General features: G+C 42.9%; 1 protein-coding gene across 2 annotated transcripts in view; it reads left to right on the top strand.

Moving 5' to 3' along the window:
• The window catches only part of LOC121551399 (protein FAM222A-like), a 78,280-nt gene that overhangs the window by 27,535 nt on the left and 35,284 nt on the right, over positions 1 to 15,461 (top strand). For both annotated transcript variants that reach the window (XM_041864030.2, XM_041864029.2), the window contains one exon: positions 8,557 to 8,711. In XM_041864030.2, the coding sequence (XP_041719964.2) occupies positions 8,606 to 8,711 (106 nt within the window). In that variant the 5' untranslated portion in view covers positions 8,557 to 8,605. The remainder of the gene's footprint in view (positions 1 to 8,556; positions 8,712 to 15,461) is intronic.

Raw genomic sequence — 15,461 nt, 5'->3', positions numbered from 1 at the left:
CTCTTTCCCCCAGGGCACCAAACTTCTCCAAATTCTTGAGAAGGAAAAGAGACTAATAATCAGTCAGCCCATGCTGTTATCTCTAAATGTCTGGTCACATTCGCTGATTAAAAAAAATGCTCACCATTTTAAAATGGTTATGACCCAGGTAGTTTTTCACTCTCTTATCACTGAACTATAAATACACTAAGACCTTGCAGGTATATAGGCAGGAGGAAGAGGTCTTTTAGCACACACTCTGTGCTAAAGGACCCATAGTACAGAAGGGATGTATGTATGTTTTAGATGACAACCCCAACGGTTCATTTTACCGCACACTCATTCTCTTCAATTTGTCTTAGAGCTCAGTGTTGTGTGAGTCTGAGAGAGACAAGTCTACCTGTCATGTGGGTCTATAAATGTCTCCTTGTTCCATGGGAACAGCTTGGTGGCGTTTCCGTACCGCCTGTAGCCAGCAGGTGATTAAGATGGACGTGTGTTGGTCCAATAGGATCGTCTCTCCTGGCGCGAGCAGCTTGGCTCTGTTCGGTCAAGGCCAGCTTTGTGAAGGAGCATGATGACAACAGCTGGACACTCAGCATTACAGAGTAGAGGGAGGACTGTTGTTGAGAGTCTCAGTAGCAATTCGCATGCCACACCCACCTGAGGATCTCTCCTTTTCAGCCATCTATTTCCTGTGTTTGAGGGGTGCAAAATCCACTTGTCATTTAAATGTCGCTGGATTGATTGCTTTCATTTTACTCTGGCGACTCTTTCCCACTCTTGCTTGTACCATTCGTTTTTCTCCGTTAATGTAACGACCGTGGAAACATTTGTAATGACCTGTCAAATTCTGGTAATGGCTGAAATGGGCTCAATTGAATACATTGGCTTTCTGTTGTGTCTACAGTTGAAGTCGGAAGTTTACATTCACTTTAGCCAAATACATTTAAACCTTGTTTTTCACAATTCCTGACATTTAATCCGGGTAAAAATTCCCTGTTTTAGGTCAGTTAGGATCACCACTTTATTTTAAGAATGTGAAATGTCAGAATAATAGTAGAGAGAATTATTTATTTAAGCTTTTATTTCTTTCATCACATTCCCAGTGGGTCAGAAGTTAACATACACTCAATTAGTATTTGGTAGCATTGCCTTTAAATTGTTTAACTTGGGTCAAATGTTTAGGGTAGCCTTCCACAAGCTTCCCACAATAAATTGGGTGAATTTTGGCCCATTCCTCCTGACAGAGCTGGTGTAACAGAGTCAGGTTTGTAGGCCTCCATGCTCGCACACGCTTTTTCAGTTCTGCCCACAACTTTTCTATAGGATTGAGGTCAGGGCTTTGTGATGGCCACTCCAATACCTTGACTTTGTTGTCCTTAAGCCATTTTGCCACAACTTTGGAAGTATGCTTGGGGTCATTGTCCATTTGGAAGACCCTTTTGCGACCAAGCTTTAACTTCCTGACTGATGTCTTGAGATGTTGCTTCAATATATCCACATCATTTTCCAAGCTGTTTAAAGGCACAGTCAACTTAGTGTATGTAAACTTCTGACCCACTGGAATTGTGATACAGTGAATTATAAGTAAAATAATCTGTCTGTAAACAATTGTTGGAACAATTACTTGTGTCATGCACAAAGTAGATGTCCTAACCGACTTGCCAAAACTATAGTTTGTTAACAAGAAATTTGTGGAGTGATTGAAAAACAAGTTTTAATGACTCCAACTTAAGTGTATGTAAACTTCAACTGTATAAAAACGCTAAAGCTTGGTCGGGGATTTAACATAGCGTCTTGACACTTACATCACAATAAAGAGAATAAATAACTTTATTTTGATGGGTATTGATTTTTTATGAAATTGAACAAAGGTTATGATTTAATACAGTTGAAATGTTTACAGATTAGATGGGCTGAAATAAAAGCAACTTCCGAAAATGAACACTCGGATTATAGTGATATTATGTCTGATCTCGCACACAATGTAAAGTATGTATAGATAAGTGTAATCTAGAGCCAAGTGTTTTTATTTTAAATCACTGGGTATCCTTCTCTTGACACACTTGTTGAATTATGCAAGAGTGTGACAACAACAGTAATGAATAATTAATTAAGCAGTAGTCTAGACAGGGCAGGTGAGCACAGGTAGGCCTAGACAAAGCACGTTTTTGGTTGTTGCAGCCCTCTTCCACCCCTTCATATTAATGTATTAATGTATGCAAATACACCTTGTATACAGTATATGCAAATGAGGCACATCTAATTTTCGTTATTTTATCACAAAGTATTTAAAAAAAAATAGCTGGTATACTAAGAACATGTGTATATATATGAGTGCATTATAAGAAAGGATAAAGTGACATTTTACAAGAAATGCAATACCTGAATTCCCACCAAAATGCCTGAACTCCATTCATTATTTGTCAGTGCCAGTACATTGGTTTATGTGCTATAGTTCAGTCAATATCTGATGGATGAAATTGTTTTAAATGTTTGGAGTATCTTCATCCATTGTCCAACAGTTGCATTTCTATAAAATAAAATAAATACCGTAAATTTTTTCCGATAACCGTTGCTAGTCTCAGGTCTAAAAACATGACTCAGTGTGCGTGTGTGGAGGTAAACACCTGCTCTGTTCTCACGTTGCCACCTACAGTAGGGACCTGAAATCCAACTGCACAAAAGTAAATTAAACTGTCACCCGTCAGTTTGATTGAATGCGATCAGTGTCAATATATAAACTGCACTGTTTGGTTATCCCCGAAGAGGCCCTCATAACCCTGCACCACCATTTGATCTGTGATGCCCTCCAGTCAGAACCTGGGGTCACCTGAGTACCAGCACATAGTGGTGTTGTTCAGAACTAAACATGAAGGAAACAAGGAAATAAATCATGTTTACTTTTAATTATATTCTATTGATTTATTGACGACACATATTTTCAGACATACATATTTTCAGGCGGAAGCATTTTGTGTGCGTCCATGCATGTGACGTGTGTGTGTGTGTGTGTGTGCGTGCGAGTGAGAAGGCGTTGCTATTTCTGTCTCTCTGTTTGTCTGTGTTTGATTACTTCATAAAATGACGTTGGCTTCTATTTGATCTATCGGAGCCAAGCTGAGAAACGATGGCACCAACAAACAATGAACAAAATGGCGAAAGACGACGCTCTGTGTTTGAATATTCAAACACAGCAGCATATAGGAGGGGGAAGAGGGGGTAGTAGAATAGGCTGTTGTTTTATTGTTGTGTTAATCGATGAATAGATCTGTCTGTGACACACATTCAGTGATACCCTGGGATAAGAAACTTCTGTGTTTTTTTGGACCAGGGTTTGGAGACCGTTTGGAGATGAGGCATTGAGAAGGGTAGATGGGTGGGGGGATTCAGTACCATAACTATGTCAAGTAAGAGCCCTCTGAGCAAAAACTTGCATATAGGCATAATTCTAAAGTAAGCTTTTAATAATAATTAAGCTGAGTCCTACTTGAGTGGTTGTCTTAGCATGTTCTCAGTTGGTAAGATATGTCGGTGATGGAGGAACCCAAGTGACACACTGACATGTCAAGAGCTGGATGCATCATGGGGGGCGTCACAGGGAAGTCACAACTTTGCAGTGGACCACAGAGACTAAATGCTACTTGCTCCTGTGTTTCCCCTGTCGTCTCTGACAGACTATACTTGTATTTTCATTTCTTACAGGCCAACAGCATCACCGATATACACTACATGACCAAAAGTATGCTCGTCGAACATCTCATTCCAAAATCATGGGCATTAAAATGGTGTTGGTCCCTACTTTGCTGCTATAACAGCCTCCACTCTTCTTGGAAAGCTTTCCACTAGATGTTGGAACATTACTGCAGGGACTTGCTTCCATTCAGCCACAAGAGCATTAGTGAGGTCGGGCACTGATGTTGGGCGATTAGGCCTAGCTCGGCGTTCCAATTCATCCCAAAGGTGTTCGATGGGGTTGAGGTCAGGGCTCTGTGCAGGCCAGTCAAGTTCTTCCACACCAATCTCGACAAACCATTTCTGTATGGACCTCGCTTTGTGCACGGGGGCATTGTCATGCTGAAACAGGAAAGGGCCTTCTCCAAACTGTTGCCACAATGTTGGAAGCACATAATTGTCTAGAATGTCATTGTATGCTGTAGCGTTAAGATTCCCTTCACTGGAACTAAGGGGCCTTGCCCAAACCATAAAAAACTGCCCCACACCATTATTCCTCCTCCACCAAACTTTACAGTTGGCACTATGCATTGGGGCAGGTAGTGTTCACTTGGCATCAGCCAAACCCAGATTCCTCTGTCGGACTGCCAGGTGGTGAAGCGTGATTCCTCACTCCAGAGAGGGCGTTTCCACTGCTCCAGAGTCCAATGGCGGTGAGAGTGTAGTTATGACTGAATTTATTTTTCATACGTAAACTGTAGTTAAGAGGTTGTTGCTTGGTCAGAGTGTCACGGTTGACTCATTTGGGTGGCCTTTTATTGGGAATTAATGTAAAAACTAGCCCTGCGCTGAGACACAGCAGTCAGCCCAGAAGTCTGACAGCAACCCATGACTGAAACACTGAAGCTGACTGGAATATGGAACCAAAAGGGTACTGCTTTATTTTATTTGACAGCCCAGTTTTAGCTGGTACTTACCTGGGCCTGGTTTCCCAAAAGCTAAATTCATCATTAGAACCTTCTTAGGAGCATCGTTAAATCTCCGAGCTGTGTCCCAAAACTATCGTTAACGTTGTACTTGAGAAAGTTTGTAATCTAATGCCTGCCTCAGACCACTCACAGAACAGCTAAATGCGTGGTTAATGCTTTTTTGCCCTCCCGCATGACTTTATACATGATTTATCCATCTCTGTGATCGCTGATAACTTCAGAACAAAGTTGACTACAAATCAAACGTTTTTTCAATGTCTTTGCAATTGATAAACAGGCGACGTATACAAATATTTTTCAAATGATAACTGAGATGACTGTATTAAAATATAAATACAGTAGGCTATAGGCCTATGTTAATCATATTGAAATACATTTAATGTTCAATAAATGTAGTTCTATTTTGCTACTTGTAGGCTACTGTCTGTAATTTGTCTCAATATATTTCATGATGTGTAGGCTAACGTGTGCAATGATGTGCCAAATCGGTGATTTAGTGCGTTTTTATAGGCAAGCATTAGAATAAGCCACATCAATATTTGCAGCCGTAGAGAGCAGCATTGCCTTTCTTTCGATCCTGTCAGTATCGATACATCCTCCAACGACACACTTAGCAACTGTTCTCTCTGCGTGTTTTGGGAAACGCTTGCTACACCGTCGGCCGTTGTAGGAAAGATGCGTCGTTAAAACACCCGTAAGCCTAAATTCCATCACTATTGGGAAACTGGGCCCTGCTATTTAGGCAAACAAACTAGGCTGTGTGGTGACAATGGCTACTGGTAGGCATACTTACCTTTAAAGAGGTAAGGCTTTGTAAGTATTGTCATTCTGTAATACCAATTACCATGATTACTAACAGTGAAGTGAATGGATCCTTCTGCACTGACCATTCTCCTTACATGTTATAGAAATAATGTGTTAACTTCCAAATAGTTCCTGTAGGCTTTAGCACACAATGGCCTTTTGTTGTGCCAGTTATTTGTTCTGCTGGTGTATTGGGTTGTGCAGGACTGTTGGGTACAGACTATGTCTAGGGGCCTGTATTGTTCTAGGGAATTGATGTCTCTTGTTAGTGGAGCTGTGAGGGTTGGTTAACAATGCCTTATTTAATGTCCCAGGGTGCGTGCCTGTCAGCAAATGTCCTCTCAGGATTTGTATGTGTGTGTTGTTTATGATTGTGTGTGCTGGTGTGGTGTATGGGAGCCTCTCCTTTTGTGTTTGTGTGTCCAAATTGGGGTCTGTAACTCTTCTATTGTGTGCCCTATCCACCATAGACTAGTGTGGATACGTGAATGTGTGCGTGTAAGTTAAGGTGCAGGGGAGTTTACTGCCAGCCATTCCTAAGGTAATGGGGCCTTTCACTCTCCCTCTATTCATATGGGAGAGGGGGAGCTGGGGGATTAGCGGGGTAGAGGCAGTGCCTTGTTAAAGAAAAAGAGAGGGATTTGAGTGTGTCGATTGGATTAACTTGTTTGGGTTTATTAACAGGGGAGACACAGTAGCTTGTTAAAAACGCTGCATGGGGCGTCCCACAGTGAGCCGGTGGGCCACCATTAAATTATGCCCAAACCCTGCCCTGTTCAACAAGCACGCCCACTACCAGCCAACCCGCCACCAGGCTCCCAGACCTGACCTGCTCTGGGGGATGGGGATGGGGAGCGGGGGGATCACCAGGGCTGCACGCACAAACAGAGAGACTGACAGACAGACAGTCGCAAATACACATACACACTACTCATACATTCCTGCAATGGCTTCCACTTTTGGAGCGTGAGAGGCCCTTTCCTGTGGTTGCTCTCCCCATCTGGTTGGATGCTTGTCTAGGCAGACAGCCCCCTGAGTGCCGGGGGACGCGTCTCCTATTATCTGAGGGTCCATTCTCATTGACGAGAATTCATATCTATTCTTGAGAGACATTACTGTAATGTATATTTCTCACGTCTTGAACGGTACCTCTGTTGGTCGCGCACGACACCTGCCCGACAGTTGCTCGAAGCGGGGCAGTGTAAACAGAATTGTCTCGTTGAGCCCAACATTCATACAGTAAAAATACTAATAGCAGAGCAATGTTTTTGATACAGCTGAAATGTATAGACATTTTCATTATATTTTAGACTTTATTGAGTTTTCACCTGAAATTGCAGTAACAGCCTGAGCCACCGTCCAGGCAAGAAGCATGCAGCAAGAAGCTGATCAACTCACCAAGGGAATATCAACATTTTCAATCAACATTTTTCGTTTACCTCATATAATGACTTCCATGATATTGATAAAATGAAGCCTGGTTTGTTCTAAGGTAACTTTAATACGGTGGAACTGTACTTTTACATATTCGTATGAGAGGGGTAAACGTTCATGTTTAATATGCTAACGTTACTAGCTAGCATAGCTAATGGTAGCTAATGCACTTTTGTACATCGCGCTGTTCCGTACATTTGACCTTATTTTAGCGCCCCAAAAACGTAATACTTCCAGGTCAACTGTAATATGAATACCATTGTAAAGCACAATTTCTCAGCAAAATCAATGACGAGACCTTCAAGCTGCCCGTCTCTGCATGATTGAAGAAAGCAATGGAGCTCCGCCGGGTCATTTTAAAAATGGTGGGTGGGGAAGCGAAAGCTACTGCATCATAGTGAAAGGGGGAGATGTGTGAGGAAGCAGCTTTTTTCACCCGATTTGTCCAACTTATCACCTCTAAAATGTAAATAAAACACTATAAAGAGTTTATATAATGTCTCATTACATACCTATTTGAAGGTTTGTGTTGAATTTGAATAGGGTTTTTTATCTTCACAATTTAACTGTGGGTGTCATGGTTTTTGAGAGTCATGATGGCTCGCAGTGATTACGCAAAAAAAAAAAATTTGAATTAACTATTGATGAACTCATGAGTAATTAACTTTACACTCACCATTACACTCACCATTGATCATTTCTTGTTTTTAATCTTCGAGAGAAGCGCTACAACTGGTGGAAAGAGGCTGTATGGCACAGAATGAGTTGAATAATGCGTGCCGTACGTTATGTCGTGACATGTCACACTTTAACATACAGCGTCAGCGGGGTCAGTTTTTTTGACTTTTCTCCAATACTATTGGTCCATTACCATGTCAATCAACGCTGAATCGAAAGTTAGCACCCACCCCGGATTCTGATGCCAACACAGTCGCTACAGTCCCATTTTCATCGCAGCCTCGTTTGAATGCCGCGGTTGCCCACATATGTACGGAACGGAATTAACTACCATTACCTAGCTGTGTTATTTTCATGCAAGTTACATTTAGCCAATGAATGTAAGAATGAGAAAATAAACCCTTTTAATTGTCTGCACATGCTTGTGAATAAGGCTGTAACGTAACAAAATGTGGAAAAAGTCAAAGGGTCGGAATACTTTCCGAATGCACTGCATTTACTCAAGACATTTCAGCTTTTCATTTTTAATTAGTAAAAGATTCAAAAAACTTGATTCCACTTTGACATTATGGGGTATTGTGTGTGTGTGTGGGCCAGTGACAAAAAATCTAAATTGAATCCATTTTAAATTCAGGCTGTAACACAACAAAATGTGGAAAAAGTCAAGGGGTGTGACTTTCTGAAGGCACTGTATGTGTTAGTTAGACAGAAGTCAGGCTAGAGCAGATGCCATGTTTGAAAGCGTCAGTTTGGACCCTCCTTCCTCTAACCTGTTTGAACTGTTCTGTCCCCAGCGCAGAGCAGGTGCCTGTTTTATCATTCTCACAGAGTTGCTAAGAAGACAGGCAGTTGTAGGCGGCATAGAGCCAGTCCTAGTCCCAGCCTGCTACTGAGCTTCACAGACCTCCATGCCCATGGAGCTTTGCTTCTTCTGTTCTGATGCTTTTCTCACATTCTTTCTTCATTCCCCTCTCTCATTCTCTTTCTCCCCTAGGTTGGCCTTGGCAGTCCACCGGCTGTAGTTGTCTGCCCGCCCCCCCGCCATGCTGGCCTGCCTGCAGAGGAGGCAGAACCCTCCCATCCCATCCTCCCAGCACCCCCTGTGTGCCAGCAAGGCCCTGGAGCCGCCTCAAGCCCTCAGCCGAAAATGTAAGTCCACGACAAAGAAAGGTCACAGAAAGGTCAGGGGTTTTGTTAGGTTGACGTTATTTGTTGTTTCCAAATGTACAGTGCCTTCAGAAAGTATTCACACCCCTTGACTTTTTACGATGGCTGTCCCTGACTAAAAAAAATCTTGGTCGTCTGTTCTTTCGACCAATCGATTGGTCTAAATTTTAAAACGTGTATTTTTACATATATAGACACACTGTTTGAATAAATTCAACTAAATGTACGCTACTGAGCTTGTCTGATGCTTTATGCACTGCGAATAAAAATGAAGAAACACAAATTACTAAAGAGGGAGCCAGAGATCAATATAGCCTAACCAGAAGAAAAAAACCTGTTCCCCGACCCCCCGTTGCCGGTAATAGGCTACACCAGCGGTCAGCAACCTTTTCCATTTGGAGTGCCAAGTTATTGTACTATTTCTACTGATCTGCATGCCAGTTATGATTTTCATATGAACATTTTCGTGGGACAGTTTCATTTCATTTATAATAAAGACTAAATATAAAAAATATTAATGAAAATGATACAAATCTAAAAGTAACTTCTATTGCCATTGCCAATAGGTAATAATAGCTTACATAAAGCCAACAAATAAAAACATTGCAGCCCGCAGGTAGAAAATATCCTGATAAAAATAAATATCCTATAAATCACATTGGCTACGCATGGCCTGTCTGCAAGGAACTTGAAACCTTGTATCAATTATTAACTTGGTCCAAAAGCTTGTGCTAGCAAACTTGCAACATTGTATAAAATATTCTGGGCCCTCAGAGTTTCCTGCACCAGCAAGCTCCGGACAGACACCCACACCTCTAGGCTATTTGTGCAAGGTATAAGAAATAATAAGGCAGGCCTATTTTATGAAGTTTCCACTGGATCAGAGCATGACATTTTTTTCCCCTTTCATGCCGAGTGGTTATCGAAAGCGAGAGAGCAGGAAAGATTTTTCAAATAGGCTACGTTGAGGAACTATTGTCATTCTCAATGGATTTCAAACTTGCTGTTTGAGGCAAAGAAAAAAATACTTTGAGAAGCTGCACAGTGATGGTGAGTAAACACAATCAAAAATAGTATCAGATCCCCAAATGGGCGCATTTATAGGCCTATATTTACGCGCAGGCCAGGTAACCTAGGCCTACTGTACTTCCATGCATAAGCAGGTGCGTGTCCTTAATCAAGATTGACAGGAGCGCTCCAAACAAAAGACAATGAATAAATTGACAACTCGTAAATGTAATGAAATAAACCAAAAGTGTAGCCAAGCTTGTGCGCTCTGCAAACAACATGTCCACTCCTACAATGACAGCGTTAATAGAAATTACCGTAACCAAACAAACATTGTAGATGATAAATTATGGTAATCAACATAAATGTACTACTGGTGATAGTGGGGTGCCATCTCCGTAATGGATAAGCCCTCTCAGACAGGCATAAATCAGACATGGGTCCCGTGTGCCATACATTTTATATTTGCCACTGCTCTACAAAAAAAATCTTGGTCGACCAACAGCCTATCGACCAAACCAGTCGACTAAATGGGGTCAGCCCTACTTTTTGCACATTTTGTTATGTTACAAAGTGGGATTAAAATGGATGTAATTGTCCTTTTTTGTCAATGATCTACACACAATACTCTAATGTCAAATTGGAAGAAAAATTATATGATAAAAAAAAAATGTATGAAAAATAAAACACATCTTTATTAGATAAGTATTCAACCCCTAACGGTATTCACCTTTGGCAGCGATTACAGCTGTGAGTGTTTTGGGGTAAGTCTCTTAAGAGCTCTTAAGATCATTGCTAGACAGCCATTTTCAAGTCTTGCCATAGATTTTCAAGCAGCTTTAAGTCAAAACTGTAACTAGACCACTCAGGAACATTCAATATTGTCTTGGTAAGCAACTCCAGTGTATGTTTGGCCTTGTGTTTTAGGCTATTTTCCTGCTGAAAGATGAATTTGTCTCCAGTGTCTGTTGGAAAGCAGACTGAACCAGGTTTGCCTCTAGGATTTTGCTTGTGCTTAGCTCTATTCCATTTACTTTTATCCCAAAAAACTCCTTAGTCCTTGCCGATGACAAGCATACCCATAACATGATGCAATCATCACCATGCTTGAAAATATGGAGTGGTACTCAGTGATGTTTTGGATTTGCCCCAAACATAACGCTTTGTATTCAGGACCAAAAGTAAATTTCTTTACCACATTTTTTGCAGTATTACTTTAGTGCCTTATTGCAAACAGGATGCATGTTTTGGAATAATTGTATTCTGTACAGGCTTTCCTCTTTTCACTTTGTCATTTTAGTATTGTGAAGTAGCTACAATGTTGTTGATCTATCCTCAGTTTTCTATCACAGCCATTAAACTCTGTAACTGTTTTAAAGTCACCATTGACCTCATGGTGAAATCCCTGAGCGGTTTCCTTCCTCTCCAGCAGCTGAGTTAGGAAGGACGCCTGTATCTTTGGAGTGGCCGGCTGTATTGATAGACAATCCAAAGCGTAATTGATAACTTCACCATGCTCAAAAAGATATTCAGTGTCTGCCTTGTTTATTTTTACCCATCTACCAATAGGTTCCCTTCTTTGCGAGACATTGGATAACGTCCCTGGTCTTTGTGGTTGACTCTGCTTGAAATTCACTTCTCGACTGAGGGACCTTACAGATAATTGTATGTGTGTGGTACAGAGATGGGTTAGTCATTCAAAAATCATGTTAACCACTATTATTGCACACATAGTGAGTCTATGCAACTTATTATGTGACTTGTTAAGCACATTTTTACTCCACTTTGACATTATGGGGTATTGTGTGTAGATCCGTGACACAAAATCTCAATTTAATCGATTTTAAATTCACGCTGTAACACAACAAAACGTGGAAAAAGTCAAGGCGCTGTATTTGATGTGGTGTGCACTTACAGTAAAGAGAGACTTTGGGGTTGCCGTGTTGTTCCTCATTGTGAAGAGAGGGACTGTTTAGCTGTGCAGTCCTGGCAACGGCGCGTTTGAACAGCGTTAGTGTTTAATGTGCCTCCCTTGCCCTGGGTGACCCTCGGGGACCCTCGGGGTGTGTAAACATTTACAGTGTCTGGCCCCTGCCTCTGCGGCCCAGTGGGCTGGCTGTAAAGCACCACAGCTGCTCTGTTTGAGCCCAGAACACAAGCCTCCAACGTCCCTCTCATGAAACACTGTATGTCCATGGGAAGTTGTTATGGAAAATGGAAGGGGAAAGAAACTAGTTTGGACCAGCTAAGGATTAAAAGCTGCCGTATTCCCCTGGAAGGTGAATTTCTGCCTAAATTCCCTGAAGCCTCAGGATTAGCACTTTAGTGGAACGAAAATGTCCTGTTTGTGTGTGTGTCGGGGTGGGGGGGATGTTCCGCTTATAGAATGTTCCCAGAGTATTTAGTGGCCTATGTTTGCATGGCAGTCCTACTACCTCACAAGCCGATTAAAAGGGAAGTAGGGAAGGAGCACACTAACCTAGCAGTTTCTACCTCAGCGTAGAGAAGCTTAAAGGCGCTATTGTACATGTAACAGTTTCACCTGCTAATAGCCCTAATTTTTAATAACATTTCACTATTAGTAAAGGAAACATACTTTTCTGACACAATAAAATTGCTTTTTTAACTGCGACTAGCGGGTCTGGCCAGCTTATGTACACCTTTCACTGTTGCACGATTGATTCTTGTTTGCAAGGTTGACAACTTGTAACAGATGTTTTTTTTAGAGTACGATAAGGTTGTAAAGCAATACTCAGCTATTTCAAGCATTTCTAAGCTGTTATTTTTTTTAAACACAAATATTATGGCTAAAGAGTTACATGTAACTCCTGTAATGGGGATAGCAGGGCTTGTTCCGCTTCCTTGTTCTACCCATCTCCCAATTGAAAGGCTGTCAACGCCACTGATTGGCTGTAGGGCAGGAAATGAAATATTAACCTGGGTCTCACAGGCCTATTAGCGTTCAACAATGTCCTCCCCCTGTTTGCGTCAACTATCAAAGGGGAGGGGTAAAGAGAGGACCTGCTTACAGTGTTGCTTTTGTTCAGACCTACGTGTGTGTGTCCTGGATCCATGGGGATGGAGCAGATCTATAGTGGAGTGAAGTCCATCCAGTTGAGTGAGTGAGAAAGTGACGGGGAGGGGAGAAATGGAGAGTGTGAGGAAAAAAAGAGGGCGGCCTCGAATGGCCATCTTAATCGATTCCTTCCAATATGGACAGGATTAGCACACTTCCTCCCCGCCCGGGCCTCTTATTGAAGAGGAGTCAGAGCTGGAATCAATAGAGAAAAATAACAGTTTCTCCTTGCCCCCCCCCCTCCCCCCTCCCCTTCTCTCGCGCTCTCTCTCTCTCTCTCTCTCTCTCCCTATTAAATCCTTTGATTGAAAGATTACCACCGTGGCCATATTGAGGTTCATAATGAGTGTATTTGAGAAGAATGGCCTCCTTTCTGTCCCTTCGGAGGTGAGACTGAGTGTTGAATTTCAGCATTGTACTGTACTCTACAGCCCTGGCCCCTCAATGAGAGAGGGGATTGTTCAGCCAGGCTCAAAAGGGGTTCGGAGAGGCAGATGTCGGCTTTGGCCGGGGAAACGTGGGCACACACTGGGCTCCCTCGTGCAAAGCTAGGTCACCGTCGATCGATCACCCTTGGCCCAGTAAGAGATGAGGGACGAGGAGGGGAAGTTGACCCGGACTCTCAGTAGCACGCTGCTGCCTGTCTCTGCCTGCCTGAATGATTCCAACCAGAGAGAAAGAGGATGTGAGGGAGATTATTACCTGGCAGTGACAGGAGAGGTGAGCTGCTCTTCCATTTGCATCTTCTGTCCTTTGCACAAAAGCAGGAGGCGGTGATGGGTAGGGGGATGAGAGGGTGAGGAGTGGGGCAGCAGGAATATTAGAACCGCCCTGCATGTAGATGCCGAGGGGCTGCACAGTTCATTGACGCGACTCCCATTAAAAATCCCTCATACCCTCAATAAAAAAGGACTTAACTGGCGGGAAGCATTCAGATCGTCTCGCCAGACAATCAATTTCCCCAGAGCGCACAGAGCTTAGCGGGAGAAACGGGAGGTGGAGAGAGTGGGGGAGAAGGAGAGAGGAGAGAGAGACTTTTAAAAAAGCCCTTAAAAATCTCAGTGCGTGGGTAATATCACTGAGGAAGCCAAGCCTGGAAAAAAAGCCTTATTACAACCTATGTGTTTTGATAATTGCGTTGTTTGCAATATAACCTATAAGTTCATATCCCTTGCCACCGTTATATATATATATAGTCCTTAGGCTGAGACAATAAGAAGACACAGTGGCATAATACATTCAACCACACCTTTGTTTATAACAAAACCAGAGAGCAACATCTGTCCGGTGAAGTCCACAAATAAGCAGTTATATGACCTACTACAGCATGGTCAAGCAAGGTAATGTTTCCAACATTTTCGGACTACTAAACAACTATTGATTTAGAACCACAGAGAGTTACCGCAAGTCGCAAAGAAAACAGGAGCTGCCTCCACTACTCCAGCACATTTCAATATCAAATCACCTACGCTTAGTCTAATACAGTGACAACTACGATACACTACATGACCAAAAGTATGTGGACACCTGCTCGTCGAACATCTCATTCCAAAATCATGGGCATTAATATGGAGTTGGTCCCCCCTTTGCTGCTATAACAGCCTCCACTCTTCTGGGAAGGCTTTCAACTAGATGTTGGAACATTGCAGCGGGGACTTGCTTTCATTCAGCCACAATAGCATTAGTGAGGTCGGGCACTGATGTTGGGCAATTAGGCATGGCTCGCAGTCGGCTTTCCAATTCATCCCAAAGGTGTTCAGGGCTCTGTGCAGGCCAATCAAGTTCTTCCACACCGATCTCGACAAACCATTTCTGTATGGACCTCGCTTTGTGCATGGGGGCATAGTCATGCTGAAACAGGAAAGGGCCTTCCCCAAACTGTTGCCACAAAGTTGGATAAACAGAATCGTCTACAATGTAATTGTATGCTGTAGCATTAAGATTTCCCTTCACTGGAACTAAGGGTCCTAGCCCGAACCATGAGAAACAACCCCACACCATTATTCGACCACCACCAAACTTTACAGTTGGCACTATTCACTTGGCATCAGCCAAACCCAGATTCCTCTGTCGGACTGCCAGGTGGTGAAGCGTGATTCATCACTCCAGAGAACGCGTTTCCACTGCTCCGGAGTCCAATGGCGGCGAGCTTTACACCACTCCAGCCTGCGCTTGGCATTGCGCATTGTGATCTTAGGCTTGTGTGTGGCTGCTCGGCCATGGAAACCCATTTCATGAAGCTTTCCGACGAACAGTTGTGCTGACGTTGCTTCCAGAGGCAGTTTGGAACTCGGGAGTGAGTGTTGCAACCAAGGACAGACAATTTGTTCGCGCTACGAGTTCAGCACTTGGCGGTCCTGTTCGTTGAGCTTGTGTGGCCTACCACTTCGTGGCTGAGCCGTTGTTGCTGCTAGACCTTTCCACTTCACAATAACAGCACTAACAGTTGACCGGGGCAGCTCTAGCAGGGCAGAAATTTGACGAACTGACTTGTTGGAAAGGTGGCATCCGATGACGGTGCCATGTTGAAAGTCACTGAGCTCTTCAGTAAGGCCATTCTACTGCCAATGTTTGTCTATGGAGATTGCATGGCGGTGTGCTCGAGTTTATACACCTGTCAGCAACTGGTGTGGCTGAAATAGCTGAAT

The sequence above is a fragment of the Coregonus clupeaformis genome, chromosome 18 (genome assembly GCF_020615455.1).
Source record: "Coregonus clupeaformis isolate EN_2021a chromosome 18, ASM2061545v1, whole genome shotgun sequence".
Lineage (NCBI taxonomy): Eukaryota > Metazoa > Chordata > Actinopteri > Salmoniformes > Salmonidae > Coregonus > Coregonus clupeaformis.
The sequence above is the reverse complement of the archived record's forward strand: the minus strand, read 5'-3'. Positions and strand labels throughout refer to the sequence as shown.